This window comes from Apium graveolens, chromosome 6 (genome assembly GCF_009905375.1).
Source record: "Apium graveolens cultivar Ventura chromosome 6, ASM990537v1, whole genome shotgun sequence".
Lineage (NCBI taxonomy): Eukaryota > Viridiplantae > Streptophyta > Magnoliopsida > Apiales > Apiaceae > Apium > Apium graveolens.
Window position 1 is genome coordinate 292,662,352 of NC_133652.1, and position 18,578 is coordinate 292,680,929.

Here is an 18,578-nt window from a genome sequence, read left to right on the forward strand (position 1 = left end):
GTGGATGAACTCAAGTAGGACATTGCTGATCTGAAATCCTACAATGCTGAGAAGTTGGATTCAGTCATGCCTTATAGTACTATGCAAGATTTGTTGGGGAGACTGAGGAAAGAATCTGATGCTGACAAGAGGCTGGCCAGATTGGAAAACAGAGTTCAGATCATTGAAGACTCTATGGTCACCATTCTTCAGAATCAACAAACTCAGACAAATCTACTAATGCAGCTGGCAAAAGCACAAGGCTTGACCCCTACCCTTGATGATAACAAAAAGGGGGAGAATAAAAGGGAAGAGGAAGGAGAGCCATCAACAACAGTTCAAATATCTCAAGTGCTAGTTCCTGCCATCACCACTTCACCAACTATTCAAATCAAAGGAAAGTTTGATGGAATTGATCTAATCCAGATAGCAGCATCTGAATTGCAAGTCAAAGAGCAAAGGAGGAAAATTGATGAAAAGATGCAACAAATTTTTGGTTCTACAACTTCTAAATCACAATCTGTGAAGCATAACATAAAGGTGGAATCAATCATTTTGGAGCTCAAGCCAGTTAGGAGGAATAAGGTTGGAGAAACTTCTTCCAAGAATATGAAACCTATGGTTCTCAAGGACTCAACAACGGATCCAATAAGGACTCTACAAAGAATCCTCTAAGCCTTGCTCAGATGAAAGAAGTGGACTTTCCTCTTCCAAAGCCTGATGAAGACAAGGTTTTAGGGTAGAAGTATCATAAAGCACAATGAGACCATGGATGTGGTTGAAAGGATGAGTATGGCTATTATCTTTAGGGAGGGAAAGAGCATCTGTGTGATGAAAGGACATCCCAAATTCTCAATAGCCAAGAGGGAAGAAACCAGAAGGTTGAAGGAAGAAGCCAAAAAGCTAAAGACTGACAAAAGAGCACAAGCAAAACTTGAAAAATAGCTAAAGTCAACCCATGTGCCTCTGTCAGCTTATGAATTGTCACTATCAACTGCTATTGAACTAAGCATCCGTTGAAGCTTTCATCCGTTGATCCCTTATCTGTTGAGGCTTTATCAGTTGAAACTTTATCCAGTTGATGCATTAGCAGTTGAAGTCTTATTCCGTTGAAGCACTTATCCGTTGATGGATATTATCCGTTGAAGCTTTAGAGACATCCGTTGAAGCTTTGTTTCTTATCTGTTGAAGGTCTTCAATATCAGTTGATACTTCTTCACTTATACAAAATTACAAGGCATGAAATATTTACAATTAGCCCTCATATTTGCATATCCACTAGTAGTCAACATGACTGATAATTTCCTACAACGTCTAAGAGTTACAACTTGAATCCAGAGAATGAAATGTGCTACAATACTAAACATATTTCTAAGTAAAGCTACTCCTTCAACAGATAGCCAAGATGGTCTTATCCGTTGAGGCTACAAATACTAGAATTCTACTTAAGTGTTTTGTTTAACTTATCATCAAACTAATACACATATTCCTAACAATCTCCCCTATTTATGTCTACTAGAACTGTAGGCATAAATTTGGGTTTAGCTTGATGATAATAGAACACTTGACAAACATATTAACTGTAATAAAGCAGAAATTCAAAAGTGCTGCAAAAATATGTATGCTGAGATAGAATTGAAGAATTACATTGTTTCCAAGGGTGCTCCTTTAGCCTGAGCAGATTAATTTATTTTCCTTTGATCTCTTATTTTCTATTCCTAGCCTCCTGTCATTCTCCTCTATTTGAAGTTGAAGTTGTCTGTAGAACTCAGCTTCATCTTCTTCATTGATGTCCAACTTAGATTGCATATCCTTGAGAGTTTCATTACTGGCAATCTTGAGCTGATCTTCAAGTCTGAAAAATCTTCTGACTCATTTGTTGTCTCTAAACTCCATCAACCAATGAGGTGATTTGTGAACTGTAATTCCTCTTTCTTGAATGAGTAATGTTCTAGGCAAGGCATTGGGCTCCCACCAAGTCTTCCTTATGTTGGCAATCTTGTTGAGAATCTCAGTCTTGGCAGTCCTGGTAAAGCCAGAATCCCTTTTTATGGCTGAGTAGACTCTAACCAAGGTAGAGTAGCCTTCATTCAGAATCCTGTAGAGAGGCCAAGTTCTTTCCCCACTTCCTTTGTATTTGAACACTAGTCTTTCTGGTAGTTGTCTGTAGGCATCTATTCCCCTTACTTCCTCTAGCTCATCCAGATAGAGTTCAATGTCTGAAAATTCTTTTATGTCACAAATGTGAACATAATCATCCTTAGAGGCTTGTGGCTTAGGCTTAGGCTTCTGAGTGAATTTGATTGAGGTTGGAGGAGGTGTTGATTTGATTTTCCTTTTCTGTTTCTTTGGTGGAGAAGTGGTTAAGAAGGTGGACAATTTGATGGTGTCCCAATCAATTGGTTCCTCCTTAGGAGTGATTGTTTCACCATGGATATTTATGAAGGGGTTAGGCACAATGGGTTCAGGAATATAAGGTAGTGGTTTGGATTTTGATTGGGTTTCTTCAGTCTCATCTACCATCTTTCTTTTTGCATTGGCCTTCTTTCTGTTCCCTTTCTGCCATTCCTCTCTTTCCTTACTTCTTTCTCCCACATCATCACTAAACATATCCCCCATACCTACATCTTCACTCTTGTCTTCAATTTCTTTCTTTTTCCCTGCACACAACAAAATCAATCAAGTTGATTTTGGTACCCAAGTTTCCTTTCCAATCATCTTGAGTGAGAAAAGCTCTTTCCTTTTGTTTGAGCAAATCAAAATACTTCTTTTTGTAATCAAATTGCTCAAATAAAAGGAAAGAGCTTTTCTCACTCAAGATGATTGGAAGAAGGAATCTATGGTACTTGGACAGTGGCTGTTCAAGACACATGACAGGAGATTTCACCCTGCTCACAGAGTTTAAGGAGAGAGCTGGCCCTAGCATAACCTTTGAAGATGACAACAAAGGATTCACTATGGGATATGGCTTGATTTCAAAAGAAAATGTCATCATTGATGAAGTTGCATTGGTTGATGGTCTCAAACACAACTTATTGAGCATCAGTCAATTATGTGACAGAGGGAATACTGTTTCCTTCAATTCTAAAGCCTGTATTGTCACAAGTAAGAAGGACAATAAAGTGGTTCTAACTGGAGTTAGAAAAGGAAATGTGTATTTAGCTGACTTCAACTCTACAGATGCAGAATCCATTACTTGTCTTTTCAGCAAAGCAAGTTCAGCTGAAAGTTGGCTATGGCACAAGAAGCTGTCCCACTTGAATTTCAAGACAATGAATGATCTAGTCAAAAAGGACTTAGTTAGAGGAATGCCTCTAGTAGAATTCACAAGGGATGGACTGTGTGATGCTTGTCAGAAAGGAAAGCAAAAGAAAGTATCATTCAGTAAGAAGCTTGAATTTGCAATTGATGAACCATTACAATCGCTACACATGGATCTTTTTGTACCAGTCAATGTATTGTCAATTTCAAGGCAAAGATATTGCCTAGTGATTGTAGATGATTTCTCAAAGTTTTCATGGGTTTATTTTCTTGGATCAAAGGATGAAGCTAGTGAAATCATTATCAATCATATCAAGCAAGTCAACAATCATCCTGATTTCAAAGTAAGGAATATTAGGAGTGACAATGGAACTGAGTTCAAGAATTCAACCATGAAGTTGTTCTGTGAAGAAAATGGGATCATGCATGAGTTCTCAGCTTCAAGAACTCCACAACAAAATGGTGTGGTGGAAAGGAAGAACAGATCACTAATTGAAGCTGCAAGGACAATGCTTGAAGAGTCAAAACTCCCAACTTATTTTTGGGCTGAGGCTGTTAACTGTGCATGTTACACTCAGAATATTTCTCTAATCAATCAGGCAAAAGACATAACTCCCTATCAATTATTCAAGAGAAGAAAACCAACTTTAAACTTTCTGCATGTCTTTGGTTGCAAATGCTACATCTTAAGGAATCAACCTGATCACAAAGGAAAGTTTGATGCAAAGGCTGATGAAGGAATATTTGTTGGTTATTCTGCTGGAAAATCATATAGGGTCTACAATCTAAGAACCAACATTGTCATGGAATCTGTACATGTTGTGTTTGATGATAAAAAGATTGATGGACTAACTGATGAGGGACATCATGAAGGACTCAAATTTGACAATATTGAGATATATTATGATGATAGTGAAGATGAGAATGATGAAGAAGGCATCTCAAGAAGTATTCAAAATCTGCCTTTGGATAATGCACAGGATGCTGCATCCGTTGAAAGTCATAATTCAGCTTCCGTTGAAAGAAGAAATGCAACATCTGTTGAAAGACAAAGTGCATCATCCGTTGAAGTTCACAATGAAGTATCCGTTGATAACAGTCTGTCAACGGATAATCAATTTACTTCATCAGTTGATAGAGCTCCCAATTCCTTTCAAAGGATCAGCAACTCAGGGGGAGTTTCAATCAATCAACATTCTATCTCACATCATGACAATACTGAGGCAACCTCATCTAGAGCTAATCTACCATCTCAAAGGAAATGGACCAAGCAGAAAAGGAAATATCAAATCAACACCTCCTCCAACCTCAATCAAATTCACTCAGAAGCCTAAGCCTAAGCCACCAGCCTCTAAGGATGATTATGTTCACATTTGTGACATTAAAGAATTTTCAGACATTGAACTCTATCTGGATGAGCTGGAGGAAGTAAGGGGAATAGATGCCTACAGACTATGGATGCACAACGGATGCTCTTTTTCTTCCTTCAACGGATAACTTTCATCATCCGTTGATTCCACATCCGTTGACAATCCATCAATTAATTCTAACTCCTTTTTGTTTTTCTTCCAGGCATCCTCACAGAATGATTCAATTCCCTGAACCTTGGCAATCTGAACACTAACATCCCTAGATGTTTTCCAGGCCTTGATTACCTCTTGCTCACTTTCTAACTGTTTAGAAAGAATTTTACTTTCTTAACAGCTTCTTCTAGTTCACTCTCAACAGTCAAGCATTTAAGTTTAATCTTTTCAAGCTCAATTACTTGATCCTCTAACACAGCATTCTTATCACTTAAAAACACATTATTCTCTTTGATCCTAGTGTTTTCTTTAGCTAGTGATTTAAGGGAAACACGCAAATGATATAATTCATTGGACATATCATTTATGGCTTCATTGCATTCATTTTTAGAAAGCTGAGAGAGATCAGTAGTAATTACCTGGTTGCTTGATGAACTAGTTTCATTTTCATCAGAATTAGCCATCAGGGCTAGGTTGACATATTCCATATCGTCATCTTCATTGACTCCATCTGCTGCCCAATCATCTTGAGTGAGAAAAGCTATTTCCTTTTGTTTGAATATATATTTGTCTGTATCAGCTTCAAGCCATTCACACACATTTTCTCACTGAAACACTTAGCCTTAGAAACTACTCAAAACTTGAAAAAGTTTTGAGATTTACATTCAACCCCCATTCTGTAAATCTCATTGTTAGTCCACTGGGAATAACAGAATTTGAACAAGATGATGAGCAAGAAGAGTCCAGGGATTCTCAGCAATCCAGGAGATCTGTCTTCGACCGAATCGGAACCAAGGCGAAAAAGAATCAAAAGGAGCCTAGTAAGAAGGAGACAGAAGCAACCAGAAAGAAAAAGTTAGAAGAAATCAGAGAACAGATAAGAAAAGAAGAAGAGGCAAAGCTGGAGCAAAAAATTCAGAAAAGAATGCAGCTGGAGGAGGAGAGGCTCCTGGCTAAAACAAGAGGCAAAAGAACTCGGAGGGACCCTACCCCCGAACTCATTTCTGATGATGAAAAGGAGGGCCAAAAGGATCTTAAAGATATGATTTATGAGCTTCAGAGAAAAATGGAAAAAGATTCCGGGTTGGAAGTTGGGGAGACCCTCACGCCCTTCAGCCCCTAGAAGCCATCCCTCGACAGAAAAATCTCATACACTACAACTTCGACTCTTTCGACGGACTGGGGGATCCGGAAGAGCACCTCAATTACTTCGAACAGATAGCTCAGATATACTATTACAATGACTTAACCAAATCCAGATTCTTCGCCTCGACCCTCAAAGGGGGGCTCAAAGATGGTTTAGCAGGATCCCATCAAGAAGCATTCACTCTTGGAAAGAATTCAGAGGAGCCTTCCTTAGAAGATTCAGAGCCAATAAAACACATGAAATGCACATGTGCCACCTGGAGACAATCCGCCAATATGATAACGAAGCACTCTCAACTTATATGCGGAGATTCCAGGAAGCCATCAACAAAGTTTCGAATCTCGATGAAAGGGATGCTCTAAGCATATTTCGAAGGAACCTGGATCCGGAACACAATGAGAGGTATATTATGGAGTTGATAAACAAAGAGCCACAAAGCCTGGCCGCTGCTTATTCTATGGCAGCCCGGTTCATAAAAGAAACAGACGTTCTCCAGGCGATGAGAATGACTCGGAATGGAGGAAACATGAACAAATCTTCTGATAACCGACCGAAAGGGGGTTACCATCAGGAGAAAAAGTTCAAACAAAGCAACCAAACCCAGCAGACAAATGTTGCACAAAACACTCCAATATTTCAAAGATTAATCTCTATATTTTTTATTTATAATATGTATTAATGATTTTTAGCTAAGGATTTTCTGCGATCGGAGATTCTGTAATGTATTTAAAAATTACACAATATGAACATTTGATTAGCTTGTGACTCATAATCTTTTGTAACTAAGACTTGGGTAACTTAAAGATTACAAACATTAACACAACCTAATTTATTAATATATACATAAGTGGGTTGCTTTCTTACTTGTAAACTTGAAATTTACCAAATAGTTGGGCAGAAAGAGACCCAACTGGAATCATGAAACAGTGGATGACAAGATTGAGCTTAATTTTCTACTTTCTATCCACTTACATTGTGGACTATTTGTAATTTAGAGCCCACCATATAAAATTCCACGCCCATGACTATTTGAAAGAGGGGTGTGACGTAGCTCTGGTGTCATCTTACTTCAATTGCTCCCACCCAATTTGTATTTTTACCGAATGAATATACTAGTGTTGGGCTGCGAGAAAACTTCATATTAGTATAACATTGGTCGTTTTGAACCGAGCTTACACGAATTAATTTTTGGTCACTTACAAAATAACTCATATTAATGAAGTTAATTGGCTATTCTATATATTAAATGATTTTCTATTATTTGCTCGATATGATACTTGGATCGACACTATCTAACAAGCAGATGAGGTAAAACCGTAAATTGTGATCATAATCGCCATTTAGGCATTAATGTGTGCTTCATGTATCATCTTAATTTACAAAGGAAATATCATCTTGTTTGGATTTTATTAGTTACAACTTTAAAATGTTTAAAGTCACAAGTTTCTAGTTAACACCACTTAATTTAAAGTCTTAAACTAATGTCCAAACTGACTAAATCTCTTACTAATAACTTTACGCAACAAGTTAACATCTCCAAACTCACTTACGGCTCTTAAAGTTAAAAAGGATAACTCCTAGTACACAAGTGGATTAAGTGTTAATAATTGTTTTTTATCATGATTAGTGGCAGTAGTTATCAAGTGTCATGCATGCTTCTTCAATAGTACAGCTAAACAAGCAAATTCCCAGAAATCAAATATGAGCCTTATTTTTTGTTTCCATATGAGCCAATCTACATGTGTTTGTCCCTTGACACATCATGTAGCACCGGAGTCGGAATCAGGATTGATTATAGAATAGGCATACCCCGGACGGATCCATAATTTTTATTTCGGGGAGCATCGATTATATTTTGTGAGTACATTCTTATATTTTTGAATTTTCGGAGGCATTTTCATATATTTTAAAAAAATGATAAAATTTATTTTACGTGTCCCCCGGTGCCCTTACTAGATCCTTCCCTGGACGTACCGAGAGAATGAATCCAAATTATTTTATTTATTTTTCAAAATTTTTGTGAATGGGAATAGTTAGCAGGACTCACTCCGGTCTCCGATTCCTCCCTACATGTAGGTTTAGTTTTACAAGAAAGATTGAGAGAGTAATAGTATGAGTCAATGATAACACTGAGAGATGATTATAACAACTAGTATTTAATAGTCCAATATGAATTGACTGTTTGTCTACCTTAGTGTTTGTTGGAGTTTTGTATAATGTGTCATCCATATGCAGAAAGATAAGAGTTAAGATATTGGTGTGAGGCATGTAGGTGTCAAAAAAAAACATTTTACAAACTTATTAGATAGTGATCAAGACATAGCAAAAATATATATATAACAAGGTCACACTTGTACACATTGATACAAATACTAGGGTTTAGGTGTTGTTATTTGCTTTGTTCAAATCACCGTCTATCATGCGTGTCTGAGACAGATCAAGACAAGGGTGCCCTTCCCCAACCATGGTTGGTTGGGATCTATTTCGGTAACCGGGTATACGTCCCTCGAACTAATATGATGGTAAGTAAGGGAAGTGGTTCTTTTTTTATTTTAAATTTTATTCAATGTTTAATTCAATATAAATCTCTTTCTTAAATTTTATTAAGTACTTTATTTTTAAAAAATAACTTAATTGTTTTAAAATATAAATATTATTTTTGTTTTAAATTATAAATATATTTAAATCAAAACACATGTAAAGCACATATTATTTAAACAAATAATTAAAAAAAAACAAAATGCTTCCGCATTGTATCAATGCGTCTTCCGCGGATGTCTTCCGCATTGTTTCATTGTGGATGTCCTCCGCATTGTTTCATTGCAGAAGTCTTTTTCTGTTGGCTCCCACCACGTGGAGCCAACCATGGACCGTGGAATTTTCCCCTCAAGACAAATTCAGAAAATGAAAAGAGTAAATTTGTTTTGTATTATTACTTTTATTTGTTCATTGATTACACATAGCCAGAAGGGGATCACCCCTTGTTGGCATTTTATAGAATAATCAAGATAAAAAGAAGGGTAAAAAAATGTTAACATTCAGGTTGAATATTTAACTTTAAAACTTTTATAATCAACTAAATAAGGTATGAAGTTGCTAGAATATGGGCCAGGAATAGAATCAAACATTTGAGTTCCTGTCATTTTGAATCAAATAAGATACTTATATTCTGTGCCAAGGCAAATGAGATGTATTGATGATATAAGCATGACAAAAAAGGACACAAACAACCCCTAAACATTACCATTAATATATAGGTTACGTATAGACTTAAATTACTAATATTATTATAATAAGTGTTACTTTTAGTTCCCTCGGACACTTACAACCCCCGTTACTTATTTAGCATCCAACGTTCTTCTTTTTATCACTTTCTCTTCCCCCATCATTAATCTTCTCCTCCCCTTTAATCTAGTGTTTTATCTATGTAATCCATAATCCCCATATGTATTAAGTCCGAACAGTGTTTGTCGATCAAATTTATAAGTTAGATTTTAATTTATAAATTAATAAGTTAAATATTAGTTAAATATTAGTAACGACGGATCTTTTCCCAACTTATTTTGATTTTTTTGATTTTTATTTAATTTTAGTTTTAAAATATATATTTTAAAATGTTAATCTAATTTAAAATTCACAAATTAGAATAATTAAATTTAAAATTATTTATTTTAGTTTGTTTAAGTAAAAACAATTCTGACTTATATGTAAAATTATTGAAACACTTAAATAAATTATAAGTATTCATTTATTTATCACTTGTAAATGACTTGTTTAATTTACATCATAAGTATTCATTTATTAAATATACTAAATGTAGTTCAATATTTCTTTATATATTTAAATTGGTTCACATGTCACTTCTTTTATACGTTTGTGTATATTTATATATTATATTATTTATGTAATTAAGTACACAACCCCCATACATGCAGCATGATCAACAACACAACTTCTATGTCACGTCAATCTTATATCTATAAAAAATGTTTTGTAACACTATATAAACCTCTTAACATACTTCAAATTTAATACCTTGCATTGCATTTTCATTACTATCAGCTTCATTTATATCTCTTTTGTTCAAAACTTGCTAGCATATATTGCATGCAACTCTTCTTCTTGTAGTTGATGGGGATGGGGGATAACAATGTAAACCTTCCACCTGGCTTTCGATTTTCGCCGTCGGATGAAGAGCTCGTTGTTCACTTCCTCCAACGTAAGGCTTCTCGTTTGCCTTGCCATCCTAATATCATCCCGGATCTTGATCTCTATCCTTGTGATCCTTGGGACTTAGATGGTACACACGTCTCTCTGTTGAACTCTCGAACTCTTGTTATTAAGAGTAAAGCATGCAACACATGGTTTTGGCCAAGGAAAATGATTTATTCATTCATCTCATGCTTTTTCTAGTTGTTTCGTTTACTCATATATATATTTGTACTTGTGTAGGCAAAGCTATGGAGGAGGAAAGGAAGTGGTATTTTTACAGCCGGAGGACACGAACTCGGATTACAAGCAGTGGATTTTGGAATCCTATTGGAGAAGAAGAACCTATTTTGAGTAGCAAAAGTAGCAGCAAGAGAAAAGTCATTGGGATCAAGAAATGTTATGTGTTTTGTGTAGGTGAACCTGATTCAGAAGGCATTAAAACAAACTGGATAATGCAAGAATTCAGTCTCTGTGATTATGGTGGCTCCAGCAGCAGCGCCAGACGAAAATCTAAAAACGTAATTGTCCTGACAAAACTATGACATATATGATATATTGTGTGTGTGTGTGTGTGTTTGAGACGAAAATGTGAGGAATCATCTATAGTTACCCGATCACTATAATTCACATTAATGCATGTACGTTTTCAGGATCATGGCAAATGCGTACTTTGTAGAGTTTACGAGCACAAGAGCTACGGCGAAGAAGACGATGAACAGGAGCTTTCATGCATGGACGAGCTCTTTTTGTCACTAGATGATGATTATGATGAAATTTGTTCATCAAACTATATCTAGTTAGCTAATTTTGAACCTTCATATATATATATATATATATATATATATATATATATATGGGAGTTGTTTCACAGCCATCGTTGGATGGGATACAGCTGCTGCAATGCTTCATTGCGGTAGTACTCACCTGCCGCAATAAAACATTGCAAAAGCCGGCAATGAAACATTGTGGATGGTATATCCCAACCAAGTTGGTTGGGGATAATTTACCTATATATATAATATATATACTTAGAAAAAATATGTAAACATGGGCTTGGGTCATGGGAGTGTATAAAATGGCAGTTCAATGTTTCTATAAAAGCAATACATATAACAATTACAAGTTGAAATTGGTGCTTTCATGAGCTTGTGCCCCACTGTGTTACTTCAAAGATTTTGAGCACTTATGAACAATTATTAGTGCATGCCTCAGCTTAGCATTGCGTCTTTATTCATACTCTCGTACTTCGAAAGAAGCATATAATATTACATGGTCCCTTGCTCAAAACAACTATATGCTATCACATATCATACCGCGATTTACCAATATACATTAATACATGTAAAACTGGATTTTTGGTATGAATACGTGATAAATCCATATTTACACATGTTCTGCTACAATATTGTATTATTGTTAACCACCACACATATTACATATATACCACAATTATGCATTTATGATGTTAAAACAAAGAATCATACAATATAGACGAACGCATGTAGTGTAATCTCTGGTTTGGTTCATTTTCATATATTCCTCCGCTAGAAATTTTGTGTTAGCTAATGTTGCGTAATATTCTTAGAACACTTAATTTATGTAAATTCCTGTATCTATACGGCGGCTATAGAGTGCTAAACTGCTATCTATAATGTTTTGATTAGGACATCGGACATCATTTCATTTCTTAATCAGTTTTTAAGCATTGAACGTACTGATCATTCCACCCACGTTCAATTACAAATGCAAACGATTCTATCTGACCACAAGCATCAGTTAATAACTTATAGTTAATAAGTAATTTAATGTAAAATCCTATCAAAATTGAATCTTAATGTTACATCCATTGGAGGGGTATATAATTAAATTATGAAGCCCCAAGGTTTGTTAATTACATATTAAGAATGAGATGGGCCTAATTCATACCTGCCGCTCAATTGATTAAAAAAGCTGACTCAGTGGCTTAGTTACTTTAAATTTATTTCCTGGTTTACCACTATTAAGAGGCATCGCACTTCTAGTTGCACAAAGCCACTGCCTCGGGACCTCAAGGTCATCTCCTGTGACAGTTGGCACATGCCAACTACCCTGTTCCGATTCCTGCATTGCATTTCCAAGCACTTCATCAGAAATTAACAAAATTGAGATTCAAAAGATTTGAAAAAAAAAAATTTGGCTGTAATGATATAACAGTATATTAAGTAATCAGTTTTACTTGAATAACTATCGAATATGGAGGCGGCATGTGAAGTTTGAGTCCTTCCCGTGACACTGTTATCCGTACCTGCCAACAAAAGCAATTATCATTTGAAAGGCTAAAGCATCAGTATTAATAGTGAGCACCATAAAAAAGAAAAGAAATGAACCATAAGAGCACCTCCTAACATCAAAAAGCTGTAGCCAGATCTTCGATAACAATTTAACTCGCACAAGACATTTTGTCGACGACAAATTCTATACTCACATGTAAATATTTGTTTATCAAATTTTATCTCACTTTCTACTCGTTCTTACTCTTATTCTTCATATGGTCCTGTATTTGCTTTTTCCTCTTTTTCCTCTTTCGACTTTCGGTCCATACCTTCCTCCAGCAGACACGGGAGACTTTCTTTTCTATTATTTTTTTCCCGCTAAATGACACGGGAGACTTTCTTTAAATGATAAATCCAACAATATGACACCAACTTCAAGATAGTATCACCCCCATATATATTATTATATACAGTTAAACCTCGAAGTAATAATCAATAAAATAATAACCTTGCTATAATAATATTTTTCCCAGGTCCTAACATAATGGACACAGTGTATTTTTACTACCGATAAAGTAATAAACTCGCTAAAGTATTTAGCAAAAATAAATAAATAAACTCGCTAAAGTAATATTTTTTCTTGGTCCCAATCCCAACCATATTACTTTAAAGAGGTTTACCTGTAAATTTCTCGCTCGCATAAACATAGCCTACAGACCTTAAACCAAGAACAACCTAATAATTCAAGTCAGATTCTTTCTTAACTTAATTACCTGTCAAACTGTCACTATTATATGTCATGTCAGTACAATTCCTCCTTTTTTTTTACCCTCTTCATTTGTATTCTCGTGTGAACTCCTAAAAGCTAGCTGGCATTTCTCGATCAAACTTAAATTCACGACAAAACCCCTCAATCACCACCCTCATGTCATTAAACAGCCCAAGGTGTTAAAAACATATACCAGGCGTAAGAAAGAAGGGAAGACAGTCAAAGGGTAAAACAGTCAATTTAGAGGAAGTAAGTGGAGCAATGGAATAATTAAATAAATAATAGAAGAAAAGAAAGAAAAAAAAATGAGTGGTAGGATCCACGGGGGAGGATAACAGAAAAAATTGGGGATCTAAAACAATTGGGTTTGTGAAAAAGTGAATCGAAAGGCATTTCACCTCACCAATTCCCCATGCCCCTTAATCATGTAACCACGCTCACGGCTCACACATCAAACATTTTAATCTAGAAATTTACTGATTCCATGTATTAATATAGTCCCTTTACCATCATTTAGCCATGTTTTCGAGCATGTTTGGCTGCATAATCGTACATCCAACTCGCAAGATCGTTTCATTTTTAGAAGAACAACCTCAGACCTTAAACCAAGAACAACCTAATAATTCAAGTCAGATTCTTTCTTAACTTAATTACCTGTCAAACTGTCACTATTATATGTCATGTCAGTACAATTCCTCCTTTTTTTTACCCTCTTCATTTGTATTCTTGTGTGAACTCCTAAAAGCTAGCTGGCATTTCTCGATCAAACTTAAATTCACGACAAAACCCCTCAATCACCACCCTCATGTCATTAAACAGCCCAAGGTGTTAAAAACAATTACCAGGCGTAAGAAAGAAGGGAAGACAGTCAAAGGGTAAAACAGTCAATTTAGAGGAAGTAAGTGGAGCAATGGAATAATTAAATAAATAATAGAAGAAAAGAAAGAAAAAAAAATGAGTGGTAGGATCCACGGGGGAGGATAACAGAAAAAATTGGGGATCTAAAACAATTGGGTTTGTGAAAAAGTGAATCGAAAGGCATTTCACCTCACCAATTCCCCATGCCCCTTAATCATGTAACCACGCTCACGGCTCACACATCAAACATTTTAATCTAGAAATTTACTGATTCCATGTATTAATATAGTCCCTTTACCATCATTTAGCCATGTTTTCGAGCATGTTTGGCTGCATAATCGTACATCCAACTCGCAAGATCGTTTCATTTTTAGAAGACGCCACATGTGTATCAAGCATTTAAGCTCCTCGGCACTTCTGCTCCGACAAACTCATTTGCTGGGTTGCCATTGAAGGTGGGAAGAGACCGTGCACAAGAAAAGAACAGGAGAAGAACAACCCAAGAATAGAAATATAGCTTAATGTCCATTACTTTGGTCGAACACGTAGTCTTAAAATAAATATATTAGGCTGAAATACTCAAAGGTTTAATAAACTAAAAAATGTGTCATTAACGGGTGACACTGCAAGGTTATAATAAAACAACGGGGATTCCAAAAGTTGAGGATGTCCAGAGATCTTAAAGTTTGCTAAGAACAAAATTTGAACCAACTAGTGAAAACCTTAATAAGAATGTCACGACCAGTTCCAAGTATAAGACAATATATTTCCACAGATTAAATATACTCATCATTGTAGAATTAAATTGAGAAAATATAATACCTGGTGTTTTTCTTTCCATCTGGGAAAAAAACTAGTTCCTAGCAGTTGGAACAAGTGATCCCTCATCTCATCATTTGTCACAAGTAAACTCCTACAACTTACAGCTGCGTACAACCAGTACCTGGCAAAAAAATTGAAAACATGTCTAAAAAAAATCCCCTTTAGGAGAAGAATAACAACAAACTTTCGAGTGAAGAACAAGTAGCGACAATTGTCCTACATTTATCAGATAAAAGAGTTAATATTTGAAACTTAAATACCAAATTCATATATATACTATTGACCACATTCTACTAGCACTTTAAAATGAGCCATGATAGAGTCGCTATTCAAAATTTCTTTGAGTATTCAGTTTGATAACCTGCTACCATTTCTTCTTCTTCTTCTGGTAGATTAAAAAGGTAATCTTTCACCATCAGCTAAGGATTAAATTAGAAAAATGATTAACCCTATAGGTTGACAACACAAATTTCAACCCCATAAACCATATTTTGACTGCGCTTAGATAGTTCAAGATGCTGAGCAACAAACTTTAATTTAGGAAAAACACCACCATTCTAATAATGTATATAAGCCAATCCATTGAGTTATGGCATGCTACAAATGAACTAGTGCGACAAGAAATGAATTCAAATTTTAGGACGACTGGCCCTTTTCCAGTACATATCTTCACGAACAATGACAACCAAGAACATCACTGACCTTGTTTTTGTATTAGTTAGTGGTATAAAAAAAATCTGCAAAAGTTATTTATAATTATTTACACTTGTCACTAACACAAAGAAGAGCACAATTTTTAAAATAGCTAGAATGTGGCTTCAGTCACTACCTAGCACTGGGATCTCCTAAAATAACAGTGCCACTATACATTACTGAAGATCATAAATATCCTTGTGGGGAAGTCAATAACACAAGGCCGGCTTCTTGGCTTTAAGTTAATAGTCTACACGCTTGATAAAAATTATAACGCCTACTATATAATAACACAAAATGCATACAAGCGTACTCCTATCCTCCAATTATAGCCAAAGCTAACAAATGTGTGATTAGACAAAAGAAGGTTCAAAGCTTCAATCCATTATTGAAAGCAACAATATCAAAGATTACTATTCATTACTAGTCGGTCTACATAGGCTTATTTCTACAATTGTCCAGGTTTAGGGTCAGGTTTAATGAGAAGGCCAAGGACAATGTAGGTCCAAATAAGTTCATTTTAAACTTTGAAACAGAGGAGAACTTTGTTTAGCTTTTGAAGAGAGTCCGTTACTTTGTTCTCTTTTGCTTAATTCTCCACATCGAAGATGATAAAACTATCAGTAACGCGCAAATGTTTCAATATCAGTTACAAAGTCTAACTTGTTGACCATCTTCTTTTTATTTATTTTTGGCTAATTGCGGTTGACTGTCTTCGTGTACAGATTTCCAGAATAAAAATTTCTGCCCTTATTTGACATAATTTACTATAAAGGAAATGTTTTCAATCCCCCTCCCCACACACACACACACAAAAAAAAGGAAACATGTTTTTAAAGTAAAAGAAAAGTCTCCCTTTCAAATCAAACAATATGTGTTCCAGTTAACAACTCTTTTACTAGAGTTTCAATGCAAAAGCATACCAATCATCATTTGAACCTGGTGGGGTGGAATAAAGTGCACCGGACTTTTTCCAGTCCTCCAGTAACTTTTTATTTCTAGGATTCAGAGCAGGACCACCAACTACACGGCTTCTATGCAATATCACAAGTGGTGACTTCTTCGATGGACTAATATCACGTAGTTGCTTAACAACATTATTTACCTACAATAATATGGAAACATAACAAGCTGCAATTATGTGTATCCATATTTCCTTATGTTCGTTTCCAATACATAAACAACACAGAGTTACAAACAACGCCCCATACCTGTGAGAAATTAAAGCTTTGTTGATTGCTGAGCCCTATATTTGCACCATCTACTACAGCATCAAATGGACCATGCCGCTGAAGCCATTCCTGAATGAGTGCAGTTCAAATTACAAAAGATGACCTTGAAAATTATTGCGCATACATGTTGCATGAAAACAAGTATTTAGACTTACATATGCACATATAACCCCCCCCCCCACCCCGACACCATTTCTTGACAACAAACTGCATGGAGTTTTATTTTCCTATAAAAAGTATTATAGATCTTGTCTTACACTAAGTTAGTCTGGAAATATATCTACAATGATTACATTGCTTCCTATCTATAAACTTATGGTTTTTAAACACTAGGGTGAAATTTTCCAATATCCAACGCAATTGTACAAAAACTAGAAGAAACAATGAAAAGTTAGTAACCAATAAAATGTCAGTGCAAGTAAACAGAATATTGTGCAGTAGGATCTGCGAATCTGTAAACTTTAAAACAACGGACAATGATTTATTTCATTTCATAAGCATCAATGATATTTAGCAAATTCATAGTACATAAAAACGTAAATAAATAAATAACTGCTACTTTCAAAGCATACCTGAAATTGCAAAAATCCAGCCTTCACCTCTCTTTCACAAGCCAACTTAGTCAACGAAGTGGAAAAATTTGCAGTTTCTCTAGGATCAATGTCAATAGAAACAAGCTTCTCCCTACAACACCGGCACACACCATTCTCATCCATCTCAGTCCGCACCACTTTCCATTCCCCCTTCCCCAACCATCCTTGCCCATGCCACCCTCCTCCTCCCGTCACTACCCCTTCCTTTATCTTCGCGACATCCCAATTCTCCTCACCAACTTCCGCAGCACACATCGAACCAAACCACTCCTCCACAACCGCAGCACTCTCTTCTGTCACCTGCCTCGTAGTAACCCTCAACTTATGCAACATTTCATACACTTTATCCACATTTCTAACCTCGACACTAACCTTCAAAAGCGCCCGAATCTCATCCTCTTCCGCCACCACCCCTAACCCAACCATATGTGCATAAACCTCGTACGCCTTATCCGCCATCTTCTTCCCACAAAACCCAAACAATGCTGGTCCATACGACCTCAACTTCGGCAAAAGCCCCCGACTTTTCATCTCTTTCACCAACCCAAACGCCATCTCCGGATCCTCTTTCATAACCGCTAACCTAGCCACACTCGTAAACGTGGCCTCATTCGGACCAACATTCTCGACCCGCATTCCCTTATATATCTCAAACCCCCTCTCCAAACCCAACTCAGCAAACCCCTCCAACCCTAAAGAACACAAATACAACAACACATTATAATGATCAACACCTAACACAACACCATTCATCTTAGCCTCATCATAAAGCCTTAAAGCCTCAACAAGATTCTTGCTTTTCGAACAAAACCCAAGCTTATAAAGCAACACGCCTTGAGGCGACTCGCGTCGGGCTTTTTTCATATTTCTATTCGAAAGTGGAGGGTTTTGCGAAAAGGGCTTATTAGAAAGAGCTGAACAAGTGCAAAACTGATGAAATCTAGTAAAGGGTAATTTTCTTGGAGCAAAACACGAAGTGGGGTTTAAAGAATGGTGAAAATGAAGGGGTTTTGGGGGTGAAATGGGGGTGTAATGGATGAAAAATGATGGGGTTTTGGTGAGGAAGAAGAAAAGGGGAGAGGGTTTTGTGAAGGGAGGGGAGAAAGAGCCTAAACGCAATAGCATTGCGCCAGGTTTCAAGAGTGCACACCAGGTGTTTGAGGAAATTACTCACACAGGGTCAGCATTGATTGTGTATCTTTAAACTTTATTATATCCCAGCAGAAGTTGTTTAGTT

General features: G+C 36.2%; 2 protein-coding genes across 3 annotated transcripts; one reads left to right on the top strand and one right to left on the bottom strand.

Annotated features, from left to right (window-relative positions):
- The first annotated feature begins 9,941 nt into the window (after positions 1 to 9,941).
- LOC141668298 (NAC domain-containing protein 104-like) lies at positions 9,942 to 11,352 on the top strand. Of its 2 annotated transcripts, none has more exons than XM_074475115.1 (3): positions 9,942 to 10,129; positions 10,363 to 10,640; positions 10,773 to 11,352. In XM_074475115.1, the coding sequence occupies exons 1-3, from the start codon at positions 10,042 to 10,044 to the stop codon at positions 10,917 to 10,919; spliced, it is 513 nt and encodes a 170-aa protein (XP_074331216.1). In that variant the 5' UTR covers positions 9,942 to 10,041; the 3' UTR covers positions 10,920 to 11,352. The 2 variants fall into 2 exon arrangements, with proteins under 2 accessions (XP_074331216.1, XP_074331215.1); XM_074475114.1 differs by having other exon boundaries at positions 9,942 to 10,210; positions 10,773 to 10,980.
- A 542-nt stretch (positions 11,353 to 11,894) lies between these two features.
- On the bottom strand, positions 11,895 to 18,578 carry LOC141668297 (proteinaceous RNase P 1, chloroplastic/mitochondrial). The gene is made up of 6 exons (XM_074475113.1): positions 17,321 to 18,578; positions 16,728 to 16,817; positions 16,440 to 16,621; positions 14,824 to 14,944; positions 12,338 to 12,406; positions 11,895 to 12,222 (listed from the first exon to the last, which is right to left on the bottom strand). The coding sequence occupies exons 1-6, from the start codon at positions 18,464 to 18,466 to the stop codon at positions 12,064 to 12,066; spliced, it is 1,767 nt and encodes a 588-aa protein (XP_074331214.1). The 5' UTR covers positions 18,467 to 18,578; the 3' UTR covers positions 11,895 to 12,063.

Excerpts from the sequence above, each read along its gene's own strand:
- LOC141668297 (XM_074475113.1), bottom strand. The coding sequence starts at position 18,466 with ATGCTATTGCGTTTAGGCTCTTTCTCCCCTCCCTTCACAAAACCCTCT. Across the intron at positions 14,945-16,439 it reads CCAGGTTCAAATGATGATTG|GTACTGGTTGTACGCAGCTG; the intron begins GTATGCTTTTGC and ends TTTTTTTGCCAG. Across the intron at positions 12,407-14,823 it reads GATGGAAAGAAAAACACCAG|GTACGGATAACAGTGTCACG; the intron begins GTATTATATTTT and ends TTTTGTTGGCAG.
- LOC141668298 (XM_074475114.1), top strand. The coding sequence starts at position 10,042 with ATGGGGATGGGGGATAACAATGTAAACCTTCCACCTGGCTTTCGATTT. Across the intron at positions 10,211-10,362 it reads TGATCCTTGGGACTTAGATG|GCAAAGCTATGGAGGAGGAA; the intron begins GTACACACGTCT and ends GTACTTGTGTAG. Across the intron at positions 10,641-10,772 it reads CCAGACGAAAATCTAAAAAC|GATCATGGCAAATGCGTACT; the intron begins GTAATTGTCCTG and ends GTACGTTTTCAG.